The sequence below is a fragment of the Drosophila novamexicana genome, unplaced genomic scaffold (genome assembly GCF_003285875.2).
Source record: "Drosophila novamexicana strain 15010-1031.04,08,12 unplaced genomic scaffold, DnovRS2.1 tig00000858-arrow-arrow-pilon, whole genome shotgun sequence".
Taxonomy (NCBI): domain Eukaryota; kingdom Metazoa; phylum Arthropoda; class Insecta; order Diptera; family Drosophilidae; genus Drosophila; species Drosophila novamexicana.
The window spans coordinates 119,121-138,752 of record NW_020824829.1 but is presented as its reverse complement, the minus strand read 5'-3'; the positions used below and the strand labels follow the sequence as shown (position 1 = coordinate 138,752).

Sequence of the window (19,632 nt, the reverse complement as noted above, 5' to 3'; positions counted from 1 at the left end):
TCGATAATGAAATGTCCCCTCGCCTCCCCCTTTGCTTGCTTACTCTGTTTTGGGGTGGGCAGGGTTTTTCTGGTTGCCATAGCATTAACTTCGCCCATTGTCCGACTAATGGCAATTTATATGAATGAAAATGGAAAATTGAAACATGTGTACTCTCATTTCAGTTGTTTCTGTCGATGCCTGAAAATTGAGACTGTGAGCAGGCAATATAGATTGCAATAAGCACAAACAAATAAAGAAAGAAACAAACAAACAAACAAAAGCAGTCTTTGATAATGACGACGATTTTTCATTAGTTCATTAATCGAATGGCGGTCATTTTAAAATGCCGCAAAAGCGTAAAACTCAAATATTTTGATAAAAAATAAAATAAAATATATTTTGAATTGAACGTATTTGTGTTCAGGTCGACTGCGAATTAAATTTAACATGGCAGAGTATATGTATGTAACTGACTGTCATGTTTACACACAAACGTACATATCAATTGCCAAGAACATCTTTGTGTAAGTTGTTTTAAAACTTGCTATAAACAATAAAAACTCAAAACAGAAAACAGAAAACATACGTTTTTCCAAATGATACAACGCTTGCCGAACATCTGCCTATAAACACAGAAAGGAATACAGAGAGACCAGAGCAAAGACTGAGTTAAATACCATAGACAGGCAGGCAGACAGACAGACAGAGAGAGAGAGAGAGGGGGGCATCATAAATTCCAGTATGAGCACAGCAAATTCCGCATGTGGAAATAAATAAATGTGTCAAGACTGGAAAACGCTGGCGACCATTGGAGCCATGCGCGTTTGGCTTTGGCACATGACGCATGCAAAACACAGCAGGCAAATGCAACCCGCACACACACCCACATTAATACTCAGACACAAATAAATACTTACACATTTGAGTACACAATGCAAGGCAGATGGGTAAACATATATATACACACATACGTACGTATGTATGTATATATCCACATTGAAATTAATCCGCATAATCAATGCGAGCGCGTGGCTCCAACGGTCAAAGGAAAAGTGGGGAGCGAAACTATTCAAGAAAATTCTAATTTCAATTAGAATACGATGCGCTTGGCGCGGATTACGCGCGGCCTACGCCACAAATGCAATATGGCCACACCCCTTATACGTGTGTGTGTGTGTCCCCTGTACTCTTTCAATTTAAAGTGCAAGAGCAGCTCGCCTTGGGAGCAGCATTTGTCATATTTTGTGCAGCGTCGATGTCGACGAACACCAAAAATAAGCAACAATAAAAAGAACCAGAAAAAAATGCGCATATTTTGACTTAAACTTACATATTTGCAAGTGGTGCCAGAAGGAACGGGAGTGGAGCAGTGGAGCACTGGAGCTATGCGAAGCAAGCAGATGTACAAATAAGCATGGATAGGGGGACGCGAGAGATACCATAGCGCCTGCTGCTGCACGTGCATTCATGCAGACGCAGCAGCAGCGCAGGCAGCAGTGAATGCAGCAGGAATGCAAAGCAAAACAAAAGTAGTGGAGTTTACACACACATGCACATTCATATACACATACATAAATACATGCATTTTAAATCGCAAGCATGCTTTCATTTGTTTGCTGTCTGTGTGTGTGTGTGTGAGAGAGAGAGAGAGAGGAATTCATTCTTTTGAACAAAGTGGCGCTTATTCAGTGTACGTGTGTGCCCTTAAGCATGTGCGCGTTTGACTGTGTGGGTGTGGTTCAGCGTTAGAACAGTCAAATTGGCAGCACTAAGCGAAGCTTGGAAAGAATGAGAAAAACTTACCTTGTAAACGTCGCCATAGGTGCCAGAGCCAATTTTCTGTATGAGCTCGTATTCGTCCTGCGGATTGCGCCGGGATATGTCCGAGCTGAGCAAATTGGCGTTGTGGTGACTGTGTGAAGCGGCCATGACGAGAGCGAATTTACTAAGCGGCTCTGCCTGCCTGTTGTTTGTTGCTGGGCTCTGCTCTATCTATTGTTTTGTTCTTCTTTTCGCGGCTGCTACCGCTGCTGCTGCTGCTGCGCGCTGCTGTTAAATATTCTGGCCGCTGTTTTGTGTTAGTTTCAAATATCGTAAATTTGATTAAGTTGTTGCATTGTTGTTGGGGGCCGTTGGCACCGCTCAAATATTGGAAAACTTCTTGGAAGTTAAATGTTAAGCAATTTATTTGCAAAGTTGCGTAACGTTAACTATTTGCGTATTTATAGAACTGAAATTTGAATTAATATCGAAAATTAGCTCTTGCACAAATACACACAAACGACAACAACAACAACAACGACAAAGTGGACATCACATTCGCGTATCTCTTTGAACGCAGAAATAATCACGAAATACTCGTAACAAACGAAATTGAAGAGAATCGAAGCGAAATTAAAGCGAACACGCCAACAATAACAACAACAGCCAAAAATAATGATAAACGCGACGGCGTTAGCGTTGGCGTTGGCGTTGCAATGTGAGAGAAAGCGAGAGCGGCGGCAGAGGCGTCGACATCGGCGTCGCGGTCGCAAAAGTGGAAAAACAAGTGGTAGCAGCGACGGCGGCATCAACGACAAAAAAGTTCGCTTAGTTTTTAATTTGATTTGATTATTTTTAATATTTTTTGGCCGCTTTTGAGTATTGTTTTATGTGTAGTTTTATTATTTTATACACTAAATGTATATCAGTATAAACAGATGCCAATTGGAAATATATCGCACTCACATACGCGACAGACACGGCGGCGTTGGCAAACATACACATAAACAGGCAGACACACACATATACGCACACTCATACGACACGACAACAACACGAAACAAGGCAAAAGCAAAGGCGACGGCGACGGCGACGACGACAGCAAAGCTACTGCGGCTGCTTCTCTTCAGCTTTGTGCTGTTTTTCGTCCGTATGATTTTGATTCCATGTCGCGTCGCGAGGCGTGTCTGTTGTTCTGTTGGGCACTTGCAAGACGCACGCGATATTTGTTGTTGCTGGCGTTAGCTGCTAAGTGCTTTGCGACAAATTCACTTCATTCCACACGTGCTTACTTGATTATTTTTTTTTTATATCTATTTAATTAATAATTTTTACGCACTATAAAAACACGCACACACACACATATATATATATATAACACACGCGACCAACCGACCGACGAGTGCAGCGCAAGAACAAATACAAATACAATGCGCGCACCTACATTTTTTAACCAGGTTTTTTGTACTCAAATGGCGCTGTTAAACAACATTTACGATAAATGTTGCCCAAGTTGTGAGTAGTGTTGGGGCACATGTTGCTGCGTGAGTAGTGTTGCTTGTGAAGTATTTTCAATTTACAAAACTTTGGTGTCTGTTTCACATTCACATATTACTTGTAGCATTTACATATAAAATATTTAGCAATAAATACTACCTAAACTGTTAATAATGAGCTTTTAGAAATGTTGCTCGGCTGATGCATATTTCTGAATCTGCTAACAGAGCTACTGTTGTAGCCAAACATAATGTTAATGGCAATCGATATATATTTATGCGATATTTACAGACCTGCTTGCTAAATAATCGATTTTGGCCAAGCAGCTGTTCAGTCAGGGCTGCCAACTAACTCACATGCTGAGTGTGGCCACTCAAGCGGCACATTCAAAAACAGATGCAATCTACTTTTTACCATTGATTTTTATTTAAAAATGTTTTCAATTTTGTACAATTATTATTCGTGATGGTAAATATAAACATGTTCATTGGCTCTCTTTTTGTTAATGCTAAGAAATTCAGTAAAAAAAAAAATAGTTTAAATGAAACCAAAGTATTGCACTCGTGTAAAAAATATATAACATAATTATAGTAAAAGAGATAAGGATCAAATACATACAGAAAGAAGTATGTATGCAAGTGTATTTTTTTTAGAGTTCAAGATTTAAATAATCTAGATGACTTCTTTTCGTTTAGTGTATAAATTGCAAACTATTTAAAATTACTATTTCGATTCATATCGGTGCATTGTAGATTTTCACAATTTCCTAATGCTACGATCCGCAGCAGCTGAGTTCAGTTTCGTTCTGTGAAAGGAAGAATGGGAACCATTAGCGAAAACTGAACAAAATATGGGTAATTTAGAACAACAAAATTAATGATATAAATACATAAACAACAACAAAACGGATTTCAGGCGGCAGCTAAAGGATACGAATTAGAGAAAAGATAATTAAATTTTTCTTAGCTATCATGCTTTTCAGTAGAACAACTTTCAATTCGATTTCCGAGCGAGTAACGTGTTAATTTTTGTTTAACAATTAGGTGAACAAGGAAGTTTAATGGAACTTTAAGGTGCTGAGAAGCTTACCCATTGTCCTACGTTAGAAAACGGAAGTTCAGAAAAAGCTGAAATGTTGCGTTGAGCGGAACCGGACGTGATCCTAAAACTCTCTGCTTTCTCCCTCTCTCTCTCTCTCTCTTTCTCTCTCTCTGAATATTTTTGTCTAGCATATTTTGCTCTTGGCGTCAAAATTACGAAAACTTGCATATAAACTCTTGTTGTTACCTTAAACTCTTTGAAAAATATCAAATTTATATTGTGCTCTTATATTTACTGATCACAAGGCATCCTGTGTCCAAGGTTTTAGTTGTTGTGAGTTGTATATGTGTGTGTGTGTGTGTGTATTGTTTTGTGAAATAGAAAAACATCAAATTATGTTAGAAATCTGTATGAAATAATCATGGAGTAGATGATAGATAGACAGATAGATAGATAGATAGATAGATAGATAGATAGATAGATAGATGGTGAAAGCATTTAAATATACGACACATTTTAAAGGATACCCCATATATATTTGTTAAGACGTGCAAACACTCGAGGTTTTACATTATTTTACAGCAAGAACAGCAAAGGATAGAAATAAATAAATAATGCCAAATAATTTCGAATCCTGACGCCAATCGCAACTTTGAGAAGCTCAAACAGAAAAATGTTTTGCGTATAATAAATATTGAACAGTATTTAGCAGACATTACAATAGAATATTAAAACAAATATTGTATTGGATATTTAAGTGTGAGTATTTTGGTTCAGTTAACTATATTCAAATCTCGCTCTGTGAGTACCGGATATGAGGCCCTAGGTTGTGGCATAGAGCAGGGGGGAGCGGGTGTGTGTGTGTGTGTGTAGATGTGTTTTTAAAAAAAGAGAAAAATAAAAACAGAAACAATAAATTAGTCCTTCAATTATTAGGGCCGACCACCGTATAAAATATAAAGTGAATCGAAGGGAAGCGAGTTATACAGAACTAAGCATAGCTGGACTCCCGCTAGTTGATCGACTTACAGTTCCATGGAGAGCACAGTGGGATTGGGGCACGCCTGTGGGGCCCGTATGTGGCATTGCTTGTGACAGATCAGCTGGCAGTCGCGGCACTCGTAGCCCTGCTTGCCCGGCCGCCGGGGTATGGACTTCATGCAGATCGAGCACTGCAGGCCGCTGCTGCAAATCGAAATATATTTATATATGTATATATGCATAGTCTGTCAGAGGAGAGGGCGACTCTCACATACCCGCTCAAATGCTTGGCAATGAACGTGTGGTCATTGTAGATGTGCAGCTTGGTGCCCTTGCGACGCCAGCGGGGCCTTTGTGCAATGGCCAGCGGCACAATAAAGTGTCTGCAGCAGGAAAAATTAATAATAGTAAAAGATTAAAAAGTGACTGAGTGAACAAATGAAATCAGTTACTAACCGCTTAATGCCATTCTCCACGGTTTCTAGGACCAATGTGGATGCCTCATGGACATAGGTTTTGTTGCTGGCCGAGGAGAAGCCCGAGATGGCTGAGGATTCTGAAATTGAAGAGCGTCGTGAGTGGTCGGTGATGGATGAGCCAATTCCCATGCGGGGTCCTTCATTTGCATGATTTTTGTTGTGAAGTGTAGTTATATTGTTGAATTGGATATAAATATAAGTGTTGCATAGATGCATAGATTACATCCACAGCCATAGCGACATACACACCAAAAACCCGAATCAATCAAATTGTGGCGCAAAAGTGGTTTAACATATGAAAATAAATATAAATAAAAGGAAACCAAATATAAGCGCAGTGTATTAAATTATACAGAACAATTTTAATTTAAATATTTCATAAATTTCGTGTCCATGAGGGTGTGTGTAGGTGTGTGTGAGTGTGGAGTGTTTAATATACAAATATTAGATAGATAGAGAATATTTCAAGAAAAGTTACATACAGATTCATATACGTGCAGGAAACAGTTGGGTTAGCGTTGAAATGGAGAAAGAGTAGAATCAAGAATACCAAAGTTAAGGACATAACACAAATGTCATATATGTACATATAAAGGACTCGAAATGGAACTAGATTTAAATGTGCCTAACATTGCATATAATGCGCATAGTTACATATATATGACAGTTATATATATATATATAATTAGTATTATATATTAATTATGACGCGAAATGATTATGATATGATGCGATGCATTGCCTTAAGAATCAGTTCAACTTGCCAGAAATTATAGCTTACTTTTATAACTTAACCTGAACTGAACTGATTTTCAGGCTTGAGCGCATTTAAATTGAATTTTGCAATAAAAAAAAATAAATATTAAAAAAAATATCATTTTATATTTTGTATTTTAACAGTTTCTGAAATGGTTCAATTTCTTTGACTCAATCAATCCGAAATTTGTTGTAGATTTTCGTTTTAATTAATTTGCTTGAGTTTATGTCATAATTAGAATTTTTATATAAAAAGTTTTCGTTTTTTCCCATTAATATCAGGAAATCTATTTTCCATTTTGGAAAAGAAAATATATATAATATATAAATATATTTGGATTTCAATAGGTTTTTGACTCAATCAATCCGAAATTTGTTGTAGATTTTCGTTTTAATTATGTGTTTGAGGTACATGCTTTTGTGCAAATTTTAAAAGTGTTTTTTGAATATGTAAATTATAGAAATGGTGTGCGGTTGTGTGTTTAGTGGAGGTGCAAATGAATTTTGGGTAATTACCAAGTGAGTTGCTTTTAGACAGAGTGGCACGATCGACAGATAATGAACGGGAAGATTCACCATTAAGGGTTCCTGTGGCTGTTCTTGTGAGTCCTGTGGCTGTTGTTGTATTGGCGGAATTGGTGGCTGATTGTGAATTATGGTTGTTATTGGGCTGATCAGCCGAGAGGGTGCGTGTTTTGGAGCGGCTGAGCCGCTTCTTGAGGGTGCCAAAGAAATTACGTTTTTTGCTGCGCCCACGGCCGTCCAGCTCCTGGCCCGACGGCTGTTGCAGGCCCGCATACGCCGAACTGCCGCCATTTCTGGGCAGGCTGTTCGAGTTGCCGCTACCATTGGCTCCGGCCGGAGCGGCGAGATTGCTGGTTCCATTTAGGCTGTAGTTATTGTGCTGTGTGTAGCCGCTGCCGTTCGGCGAGGAGGCGGCATTTGGCTGGCCAAACTGCAAGCAACGGAAACCGAGCTTAGAACTGAGCTCCACAAGTATTCAAAAGAAAAACTGCATGCCATGCTTGCATACGAAACTAATCTGAACGCCGTGCAACCTAGTTAGTACTCACCTCGGCTGTGCTTTCCTCGTTGGAGTTATTGTTACCTGTCGTGTTTGCGGATTCGCTGGCCGGGCTATCTACCAGGTCGGCCGAGGCGGCGCTGGCCATGTTGGCCGCCTCGGTGGCGGCACGCTCGAAGGCCTGGGCAACAACCTGGTCGAGCTCAGTGGGAGATTCGACGACCTCGATCTGGCCATCTTTGTTCAGCTCGACCTGGCGAGCGCGTGTGTTTTGTGTTGTTGCATGGTTAGAAAAGCGCGGGGTTAGGCAAACGGTCAAAAAACAGAACGAGAAACAAGTTCAGATTAGTTAAAAATGGATCCGAAGGATGATTGGCTCATTAATAAAATTGAAATTCAAATAAACGAATCTTGAGACGGGCGGCTGGAGACTGGAAACAAAAGTTACCTTAAATGCATTTGGATTGCTCGAGTTCTGGGCAGGATCACAAAATGAAATGAAAAAAACGGCCAAAGAGATGAAAATTATAAAACCAAAGAAAGAAAAGGAGGACTGGCCAGGAAATGGAACAGGAGCGAACAGGTGCCTCCATGCCCCGCAGAACTTACCCGCTGCACACTGTGGATGATCAGGGTGCTCTTGCTGGGCTGGCCGCCGCTGGTGCCCGAGAGTGTGCCGTCCTGCAGGGCTCGGACCGCGGCATCGGCCAGGTCGGCACCGTTGCGTATATGCTCGTTGATGGCGGGCGTGCTGAGGCGCAGGGCCTCCTTCAGGCGATTGGGACGCGCGCTGGCCGGAATCTCGGCGCCCTCGATGAACACAAAGTCCACGGTTATGGCGCCCGACACCGGCTGCGTTTCGTAGGGTCGCGGCTGCAATTGCAGCAGTTGCGTGGAGGCGGGCCCCACGGCCAGCTCGTCGATGCCAACCAGGCCGAGGCCAAGGAACTTGGGCGGATCCGATGCAATCACCGGATGATCGTAGACCTCAAAGAGTATTTCAGCAGATTGTGGGGAGAGTTCGCTGAAAGGGATGAATGGAAAAAACATCAGCAAATTGGTTTGGACACCTGAGAAATGATGAGCTGACTTACAAGAGGAAGTGCTCATCCCAGTAAGGCTTGCTGCCGCGCTGAGTGCCCGTTTGGTTTTTCTGCGCTGGCTCGTCCATCTCAATGACAACATACGGCTCGTGAGCGTCCCGTAGTCCCTCACCCTTGACGATCTTCACCAGCAAACGCCGGCCGGACACCATGTGCTGCGAGTCGCGCAGAATACCTGCGCCCAGGTGTTCCATGTTGTGCTGTGTGTGGGCCAAGCATGCAATGAGCGAGCGACAGTGAATGAATTAACAGAATTGAATACTCAGAGAGAACTTAGGGTAGCTGAAGCTTATGAAATTCGCCTTAAGTCGCGATTGAAGGAAACTAGGGGGAAAAGGTGTTGAAATATTTTTAGAAATTGTAATAATATTGAAAGTATTGATTGCCCTGAAAAGAGAGAGCGCAAAAGAGAGAAGTTTTACTTAGACGCAAACGGATTTATGGAAACACGTGACCTCTATGACATGTTAAACGGAATATAGACGAAAGGCGAATTTCATAAACAGAACAATGAAACATCTAACTTATTGAAGATACAAGGTAAATAGAGAGATGTTCAAATGTGAGACAGAGAGCTGATGGTGGGGCGTAAGAATAATGAGAAGTGTTGTTTCTTGTCTGTGCGGAGCTTAGGGAGACAAATCGGGCGATCGGCCATTACTGTACAGTCTCCGTGTTGAGTTCTGTGTAAAGCGCAAGAGGTTACGAATAGTATGTCCAAAATCAACTGAAAAGACAGTCAACAACAAAAACACGCAACACGCAACACACAACACGCTTCTCAGTGCTCTACACGCTCACCGCCAACGAGTCATAATGCACGGGATAGATTACAGGCAGCTCCAAGGGCTCCACCTCGGCGCGCGGGCAGGTCGAGTAGATGGAGAAGTCCACCGGATAGACGGTGTCACGCAGCGCCGTCGTCAGTATGTCGCCGATGACAGTCTGCAGTTGCTGCTCATCCTGATCCATGGCCTTGATGGCGCCCACGCTGTTCATGGCAATGCGTACCTGTGTGCGATATACAATGGAGGTTAGCAATATGCATATAGTATCTATATAGGGCACTTACGTCCGGATAGCCGTCGACACGCATCTCACCCTTAAGCGTATTATAGTTGATGGGTATGGACATGCGTGCACGGAATCGCGACACGGTGACCTTATAATGCGAGGTCTCCACCTTGCCTGACTTCTGCCGGAAGGTCTTCACCTGCAGCACGGGCATCGCATCGCAGTCGAAAGTGATGAGCTTCAGGGAGTCAAGCTTCAGTTAGTATCGGGCGCAACAGAGAATCATTCTTCAGGACTGCTTACCATTTCAGCGGGATTGTGCTCCTCGCAGTTGCAGAAGATATTGTTCAGGCCCGGGGCCGGGCTATCGGGCAGCACACGCACCACTTCAACGGCCACGCCATGCTGCAACAACGGAAGGAGCTGATTTTAGAGCCGCTTACAACAAAATCGAAACCTGTTGGCGGCTGTTGCCGGCCCCCAGTTTCAGGTTTTCTGTGACATTACGTAAGCGACAGCTATAAAAAAAAAGTGGTGCGCGATCCGAGAAACAGCAACAGCAACAGCAACGGCATGAGCAACAGCAAAAAAGTCATAAAACTGCGAAAATGACTAACATGATGAAACAACACTCGTAAATAAAATGCTGACCTTGGCCTACGTTCAGAGAGCGGGCTTTCGGCGCGTAAAAGCCGATAAAAAGCAACGCAAGCTCTGCTCAAACGCGTTTTCATGCCAGTTACGGCCGAACAACCAGCCAAGTTTCTCAAGTTGAAAGTCGAGGCCACGTAACCAGAACAGAGTTCAATGCACGCGGCAGCTCTGAGAGCCAATATCCTAATGACATCACAACTGGGCGAAGGTGACGTGTTGCCTGCTGATGATGTCGAAGCTGGGGTGGGGGGGCTGATGTCATGTACTCACCTCCTCGACGGACTTGCGCAGCGTATCGTTGATGGCAATCACCCAGGACATGAGCAGCTCGTTGACTATAACCAGATCGCTGTACAGCCAGCGAAACACTTGACTCGTCCACGTAACGGAGCTCTGGGCGAGAAAAAATCCATCAGTTGTAAAAATAGCCATACGATTTTGTAGGATTCACTCACTGTTTCTGGTCCCACCACATTCGAAGGCGGCGGCACGTAGCGTTTCTTGCGATTCTCTGGCCCTGTAGAACTCTGACGCACCACACGACGTCGCGGACCGGCTGCAGCGCCGCTGCCGCCCATGGGCGAGGCTGTGGAACGTCCACGCCCCGCTGAGCCACCAGCCGTAAGTGGTTTGGACAAATCCTCTACTTTGCTTTTGGTGGCCAGCATATCGCGTGGCTCAGATAGCCGCTTTTCCAGCTTAGCACCACCGGCCCCCAAGGCACCGCCGGGGGCCACGCTGCCCTGACGACTGTTGCTGGCGCTGGGGGAGGCGCCCTTGTTGAGATACTTATGGTAGAGCAGCTTGCACAGCCAAACGGAGAAGAGGGCCAGCACGGCCCACAAGAATATGAATATGGCTAGGGAGTCCATTGTTAAGTCACCAAGTCCCTCGAATGAGCAAATATAGTCATCGATTTGATCTGCCAGATCCATTGTTCAGCAGCGCATGGCGATGATCCACGGGGCGGTCAGCATCATTAAAATCCCAGTTAAGCCTGCAAATCGGAACAATCACGGAATGAGTTGCAACTTCGAATTCGATATCGAAACATATAGTCGGTATCTACAAGAACGAGCACCACTGGCTCTGGGATCTCTGAGATCTCTATGGGCAGCCATGAAAAGACCCGTGTCTATTTATAGATTCTTTTTACTTAAATTTTTCGTTAGAAATATGAAAAAGTTGTTCACTCACAAAGAAATGTACACAAGGAAAACCACAGAAAAATTCTTTTCAAAACTTATATTAAACAAAATAAATAACTAGGTATTTTTTGGGTTAAGTAATTAATAAAAAATAAATAAATACGCGTAAACGAAGAAAAACTCAAATGAAAATCGTTATGTTCTAAAACCGAACCGAAATGAAACTGAACACAATTCGCAGGCCCCTGCCGTGTGTATCTCAAATAAGAATCTGAGAATATGTTGACAAACCATTTATGCGCCGACGCAGAGAGCTTGTCGCACTCTCTCGTGGGTGAGGGAGGGAGGCATAAAGAGGGGGAACGCCTCTCACTGGAGTAGCAGGCGGGCAACTATTGACGTCATGACTTTCTGAGGTCGCGAACATGCCAAAAAAAAAAAAAACAAAAGAAAAAGGAACGAGAAAGAGGGGCTATCTTCGGCACGTCGAAGATTGAATACCCTTGCAGACCCAACCTTTTCATTATGCTCATATTGACATCTAAGAAGCACAGGGAAAATAGTTTTCCATGCAACAACTTTATTTTCGACCGATCGTTCCTATGGCAGCTGTTCTTAGGATGGTCCGATGTTGTTAGGATTACGCATATAGATGAGAAGCATATGAAAACTAATAAATGCCGAGTTTGGTCAAGATACCTTGATAAACAAAAAAGTTTTTCATACAAGAACCTACTTTTCGACCGATCGTTCCTATGGCAGCTATATGATATAGTGGTCCGATCCAGCTGGTTCCGGCATATTTACTGCGTGCAACAGAAAGAGGCACAGACAGACGGGCAGACGGACAGCGCTGATCAAGAATATATATACTTTATGGGTTCGGAGATGTCTCTGCACGGGTAACAAAAGAGAAAAACCCTAGGCAACTTCAAAGAGTCGCATATTTAAGACTCTAGCAAGCATATCTAAATATCACTTAGAATTATAAAATTCGTCGTACTGTTTGTTCGACAAACAGGAATATGTATATTTACATATACGGGTTGTTCAATGCGTTACAAATTGCACGGAAAAACTAAAATACCCTCGGCGAGTGAATAAAGAACAGAAAAGACTGCGCCTATTGTATGTAAATAAATAAATACATACATATATAAATGCTCATTCGACAGATAAACACAAAAAGAAATGACGTAAGATATTTGGGCACATTTGGAGCCAAGGAAAACCTATGAAACGCCTGCAAAGGCGGCCTATTTTTCAGTTAGGGAATGGATCAACAAATTAAATTGCTTCTATTTATTAGGGATTATTTCTAGTTAATCGGATTTAAAGGGCAGCCTGGCGCATTTCCCAATATTTGTACACCCTGAGTTGAAAGAACAACAACCACATTTTGATACTGAGGCGTGAACCACCCCCCCCCCCCCCCCCCCCTCCTGCATTCCCCTCTTATTGATGCATTCCACTTGACCGTTTGGCACTCGCCGCAGTTAATATTTAAACATTTGCTAGTGCTATTTGCTTGTTGTTAAATTTTGGCAGCGTTTCGCTTTGTCTTGGCAAGGCCATTGGCTATTGGTCATTATTTTATCCATTTGTTGCTCTCGCTGAAAGCAAAACAATCGGCAACAACAACAACAACAACAATAACAACTAGATATCTTTGTGTCTAGTTTTGTTTAGCTCCTGGAATCTGTTTCGTGTCAATTGCGAATAGCGCTCGATTGAAGATCGCACGCAGCAACTGTTTATATATACATATATATATATATATAGATAGATATATAAATATATATATATATATGTGTATATGCTGTGTATAAATCTGCTTGGTCTTATGCCATTCTTGCTGCGCCGTTGACTTTGACTTAGCGGCTCGGCTTGCTCATCTGGCGGAGCGCGTCTATTGACCCCGCTGGGCTAGTGGAGTGGGACAGGGGCACGGGGCGACGCTATTACAAGAGCAACAAGTATTCGTGGGTATTTTTAAGCATAAAACAAAAGGCAAAACAGCGAAAAAGCAACTGAGAAAAATACCGAACGCCTTCTCTTGGCGCCGCAGCCGTCGCCCCATGAACTGCTGCCAAGGGGCGGCTGGCAGACCCCAAGAGATTTACAAGTGCTAACAATGAACAAATGTTCCTCATTGTTGTTAAGCCAAATGCGCGCCGATCTTCCCAAATCATTAGACGTATATACAAAGTCATAAAGAAACCCCAACGAATTTGATCGTTTAAAAAGAGATAGGCAAAGGGACAAGACTTGAGTTTGAGGGCGAAGCGAATTGGTTTTTAATCAATTTGATTATTTTTAATTTGATGAAGTTGCATATTCATACTTGCGCAAACCTTGGTCTGACGACCTGCAGCATGTTGCCAAGAGCCGGTTCGACGGCTTTTATATTCCGTTTGAATTACAGGCCAAACCGTTAGCAGGGTCATAAACTCCGGGTTGGAAAATAGGGCGGTACTTAATTAATGAGAATGAGACCATGCTCTTGATTGCCACCTGCTCTTTAAGGTCTTTGAGCGTGGAATGCATTAAACTAATTGCAGCCCTTGCTACTTAAAAGCATAACTAATTAAACGCAAAGCCAGCCAAGCCAGCCAAGCCGGGCGGGCAGCTTTAAGGCCAGACGCGTAGTGCTTGGAATTTGAGTAATTTGTTTTAATTGATTTGCCAATAATACTCGAACGTGATACGAATGGTAAGTGCTTCGCAAGTCCATCCACCAGCTCATTCATTCACAAAAAAGAAATGGGACACTCTTTGGCTATCTTATCTGGGCGCTTATCAGTGAAGGTCGAGCAAAGCGCAGGAGCGATTCGACCTGTGCCTGAACTGCCCGAAGCTTCTGTCTGGCAATGGGTCAATAACATATATTTTGATTGAGAGACGTGCTGATGTCATTTCAACGAATATATATGAATTCTTTGCGCCAATTGATAAGACGTCATCGTAAACAAATGAGTGTTGCCTACATTATATGTAGAGAATTAGAATTCCGTGTATTTAAATACACTCACACCAAGTACGACTGATTCTAAGTTTGAGTTGTGATTCAATGCGAAAAAGGTTTCCAACTCTTATCGGCAAATTTCGCATTTCGCATTTCGCAGTTATTAACGTCGATTGGCGGTTGCTAAAGTTATAAAGCAAACATCAATTGCCGTTCAATTTAGCTCTTAAAATAGTCAGTTATTAGCGGCATGCAGGTTTTTATTTGTATATAAATCAAGTCGACCTTTAACTCTGCTGCCTTTCCTCACGAAGGCAACACATGCTTGGCGCTCGGAGCTCAAATTCCGATAGAATTAGCCACTTTTCTGTGTGCCATCATCGTCATCATCATTACGCAGCTTCCGCCGCGACAATAGAAAATTTCTGACGCCTACGTGGCGTATGCGCATTACGTGCAAACTAGAAATGACTGTGGCATTACGCATACGTACAGTTAGCGCAAAGTTGTAGCTATAGGCCACACTCGGCTAACATTGGGTATAGAAAAAGGGTCCCCTCACTTTCTGATATGCTTTCAAAATGATATACCAAATCAAGTATAACTCGGTGTCTGCTTATAGAGTTAACAATTATTGTGTAGGCAAAGTTCAAGTAAAGCGGCTTCTGCCGCTCGTTTGCGAACAAAGTTCACCTGCAAAGTTCACACAGCTTTCGTTGACAGACCTGACAACTTCGTACGCCTGTGTAAACTCGTTTGCTGTTGGGGCTCAGACTCGAAAGGCCCCTTTATCGATTGCCAAGCTCGGACAACACACAACCAGGACGGAGCTCAACGTAAATAAAGTATAGTCCGTCTAGAACCAGAACGCTTAGGCCTTTGGTACTGGGACACGCGGCCCAACAAACTATTGAAAATACGTTCCCAATTAAATATATACGAGCTGAATCATTCTTATATCATCAATATATATATTGCAAATCTGTATTTGGGCTTCATCGAAATGAACAGTTCTCATTCGTTTTTTATTTCGATTTCGAGCTCTTTGTTGATATTGATTTTCGTTGTCGACACAAGGTTAGCTCCAAAACTGAGACCTCTCGCCAAGCCCCGCCGACTTTAGCCTAACGTGCTTGGCGAACAGCTGGTGCGTCTCCGGGCGCATTTGAGGCGCCAATTTGTTTGGGGCTGGCTGCTGGGGAAGGCCACAGATTTTAAAATATTAGATCCAATTCGTATTTGAACTTTGGGCATATGTTATGACCGCAATAGGTTGTCAAGGCAACATATGATGATGACCCCAGTGCATGAAATTGATTTATTAACATTTCGATTCAATCAAAAAAGAAACACAAACAAAACATATTTGATGCTTGCGAGCGAGCAAAAAGCTAAGAGCAAAAGCTTTTGAGAGAGACAACAGCCCTGCCCCGGGGTTGGGCCAAGTAAATGCAACTCGGTTAGCAGGCTATCTGACTAGAAGGTGGTGCGTGGTGGGTGGTGGTTGGCGTTGTAAGGGGGGTGTAACAAAGGACAGTTACTGCAGAGCTCTGGCAACAAATGACGTGACCCACTGTTGCCACTGGGCGAGGTTGCGCCTCGAGAATGTGCGAACACTGTTAACTGATGTTGGGCACGGCAAGGGGTCTCCGGGGACAGAGGGGACAGCGGGGACATCGGGTCGTCTACGGGGATAACACACGCATTCCAAAGGATATCCCTTGAATTGCTCGACTCAAACTTATCCTGCTGCCCAAAAAGCGTATCCTTAGGTGAACTTATTTACGTATGCGTTTGCGCAACATATATACCCGGTGAACCAGTTTCAATGGACACGAGGTACAAATGCACACCCAAGTGCCGAGCCCAGTAAACCCAAAAATGGGGTAACTACAAAATTGTCTAGGGGGTTGCTTCGCTATGCTTCATTTACTCACATTTCCATCCAAAGCGGCGTAATTTGTTATTGTTTCCAGGATATGCGTTGTAATTCGTATAGATTTTACGCATTTTCCAATTTTTGTGTTTCATCATGGGTTTTGGGAGAAAAAACAACATATTATTAGAAACGCGTTTATTCGTTCAATTTTTTGCAACAAGCTTATAAATAGAATAATAGAATAATAAAAGATCTGTGGGTTAGTTGGTGGCAGTAAGGCATATATATATATATATATATGTGTGTGTGTGTGTGTGTGTGTGTGTGTGTTAATATATATGAAAATATGATAAAGGAATGCACACAAAATAAGCGTAAATTGAAGCTTCTCTCTACTCACGCTTTTGGCAAAAATGTTTTTGTAGTGCTTTTAAGTCGTGTTAACAGGATCAAACGCTAATTTTTACACTTGGTAAAAAAACAAATTTCTGTAGCAATTTTCAGCTGCGGTTAACTGTGCCAAAACGTTAACGCTTATTTTCGAAACATATGAAAATATCGTCGTTTAGTAATTACGTTTAACTTGTATCAAATAGTAACAAAACCGATTTTCATTTTTATAGTTTTTAATATTAATCTTATTATTCTTATTCGTATTATTATATTGTTCTTATTGGTATTATTATCAAGGTGAACGCACTTATTGGTATTATTATATTGTGACTGTTTTGGAGGTTGGCGTCTTGACGTGTGATGAACTTTACAAAAGTCGTAAAATTAACTGAAAGAGAAACACTTGTTTCAGCTGAAATTGGTTGAAATCGGTTGCTTTGGCTGGCATTTGGCCAACTAGAGACGGGCGCGTGTTGGCCTTTTCCAACACAAAAAGTCAACCAATTTAATTCGAAAAGCTTCCTTTTTTCTGTCCCACATTCCCTCCAATTACAGCTTAGCTTCTTAGCTTCTGCTTGAAATAAACAAATATAATACGGGCTTCCGAATCTTGCTGCAACATATTGTTGGTGTTGTCAATGTCGCGCTGATAAGTTCGGCGGACGAAATTCAAATTAGATTGCGTTACGATCGAAATGTTGACTATTTACACACACACACTCACACACACACACATACAGAAATATTTGTTTTGACCGTCACGTTTGTGGGCTACACTTTAGCCACACACACACACACACACACACACACTTGGCCAACTTGATATATAAATGAGCTTTAAACCGTTGTTAGAGCGGAACAAGCAAAGCAACCGCACAGCTTCATTGAGAACTGAATGCACTCACACACTCACACACTCACACACACACACACGTATGCATATACATACACATATGTATGTGTAGTACATGTAAACAGTTGTTTGGTGCTTCTCGTTTGTTTACCGCATTTCGGTATTTACAGACAAAATGTAGAAACTGTCTGCAAACTGTATTTTATTTTTGCAGTTTTCATTTCGCATAGCTTATATAGCTAGCAGATGCATATATATACACATATATTTCTTTTCTACATATTTTATCGTTAGCTGCCAAATTTCAACCGCAAGCAGCACACACTGATAAACACGGGTTCTTGTTGTTACTGCTTGTTCTTTCTCTTCACTTTCGCATCGTTTTGTAGGTACTTCCTTAGGGGCAAGCAACAAGATTTGCCGCTGTTTTACTTTGCACCAAACACAAGCACAAGCACACGCACACAAGCACAGTTATATTTGAGTTCCCATTAGGGAAAAGAGTGTAACGTATGCACCACATAATATATGCTGTATACATTTTTCATTTTCATTGTTATTTTTGATTAGTTCTGTAGATTTAAGTTTGGGCATTTAAATATTCAGAATAAAAATGTTCCGTTCGTACCACCCGTTCGCGCTCAGCTGTCCAATAAGACTAACTGCCTGTGAGTTGAAGTCCGATAACGATAACTAGTTCCCATCGGAACTAGATCTGTGCTTTCGCGTCACTAGTTCTGTGCACAAAATCTATCAACTTCTCAGGCGAGTTAATAATATTAACTATTCGAGTTAAATGGCAAAAAATTGTTCTTTCAGCTAAATGGTTTTATCTTCTCAAATTGATAAACAACAATTTAGCCGCAGTGTAACAAAACGCAGCATGCGCACCTCTAATAGTTTATTTGAAAAGCTTTCGACTGACGTTTCGAAGCTGGCTGCTACAAAACTTTAATGTAGTGCATGGGAACTTCATAGCTCGAAAAACCGTAATATTTTGTGAAAACCCATATAAAAAATGCCCATATAATGATGTCAAATTTGATACTTTGTTTTTTTTTTTACATACAAACGCTTGTTTATTTCATTTTACGTTCTTTAATTTTGCTTATTATGCATTCTATTTCGTTCGCTTCGATGCGATATCTGCTTATAACTTATGCCACTTAAATGTCTAAATGAATCCGTTGCTGATTTTTATTTTGATCTCAAGTCAAGATTTGAATGCTGTTGTTGCTGTCGACTTTCCGAGGCTTGTTTGTAATATGCTTGTATATTGAATATTTTTTGTATATGAGTGTATAATATATTTAATTTAATACATAAAATTATGCGGTTACCACTGCACAAGATCTGATCACCCTCATCATCTTGTTTTTAAAATAGTTTTTTTTTTGTGTGTGTGTTAATATTAAACTTGTTGCAGTTGCAGCCAATACAAAGATCATATATAAAAATACAAAAAATCATAACATTTTCATATACATTGCCCATATACACATAGAACTAGGATTAAATATCTCTAAATCGACCTTACACAATCAATATAAAAAATTATTATTATTTAAAATTAATGTCCATCCGCATTGTTGTATAAATAAATGTTTCACTTAATAAACAATTTCACTTCGTTATGGGTTCAGTCCTAAGAACTAAACTCATCTCCAACGATTTCAATATTCGTATGTTTGCTTACGTCTCATATTCAAGTTGTATAAATTTCACTATTTAGTCTTAATTGTATATGGAAGTTGAAATTGGTACTCAATGTGTTCAGGATCAACTAGGAAAACAATTTGGGTCTCTAATGGAGGAGAAGAGGTGTATCAATTTACTGGCTACTTGGTATTTAATCATGTTTTATGTTTATTTTAATGCAGCAGTCAATTTGTTGTATTTGCTCTTGATTTGGAATTTTATTTTCGCCTTCTCTGTAATTCGATAATAGTTGAGCGTTTATAGATTATCATTATCTGTTTGCTAATGGTAGATATTGTATGTATATAACGCTAATGCTTTCAAAAGTGCTGAACACTACACTCAATTCCACTTTGAAATGTTTTGAAGACTTTTTACTTGTGGTTTTTAAGGTATATTTCGGG

The 19,632-nt window shown here is 41.4% G+C and overlaps 2 protein-coding genes across 27 annotated transcripts in view; both read right to left on the bottom strand.

Annotated features, from left to right (window-relative positions):
• The window catches only part of LOC115764470 (mitogen-activated protein kinase kinase kinase kinase 5), a 40,981-nt gene extending 38,451 nt beyond the window's left edge, over positions 1–2,530 (bottom strand). For 2 of the 5 annotated variants that reach the window (XM_030707512.1, XM_030707513.1), the window contains exon 1: positions 1,786–2,530. In XM_030707512.1, the coding sequence (XP_030563372.1) occupies positions 1,786–1,911 (126 nt within the window). In that variant the 5' untranslated portion in view covers positions 1,912–2,530. The remainder of the gene's footprint in view (positions 1–1,785) is intronic. The other 3 variants (XM_030707514.1, XM_030707515.1, XM_030707516.1) reach the window with 2 other exon arrangements.
• Positions 2,531–3,677: 1,147 nt separating this feature from the next.
• LOC115764472 lies at positions 3,678–17,065 on the bottom strand. Of its 22 annotated transcripts, XR_004018023.1 has the most exons (17): positions 11,490–11,567; positions 10,748–11,289; positions 10,563–10,685; positions 9,942–10,043; positions 9,697–9,876; positions 9,426–9,635; positions 8,616–8,824; positions 8,131–8,545; positions 7,970–7,996; positions 7,571–7,774; positions 7,014–7,452; positions 5,719–5,878; positions 5,538–5,645; positions 5,311–5,466; positions 5,091–5,103; positions 4,330–4,591; positions 3,678–4,045 (listed from the first exon to the last, which is right to left on the bottom strand). XR_004018023.1 is itself a non-coding variant. In XM_030707519.1 (16 exons), the coding sequence occupies exons 2-16, from the start codon at positions 11,225–11,227 to the stop codon at positions 4,013–4,015; spliced, it is 2,859 nt and encodes a 952-aa protein (XP_030563379.1). In that variant the 5' UTR covers positions 11,228–11,289; positions 11,490–11,567; the 3' UTR covers positions 3,679–4,012. The 22 variants fall into 22 exon arrangements, 20 of the variants coding, with proteins under 20 accessions (XP_030563379.1, XP_030563386.1, XP_030563385.1 ...); XR_004018024.1 differs by lacking the exon at positions 5,091–5,103; XM_030707519.1 differs by lacking the exon at positions 4,330–4,591 and having other exon boundaries at positions 3,679–4,045.
• Positions 17,066–19,632: the final 2,567 nt, after the last annotated feature.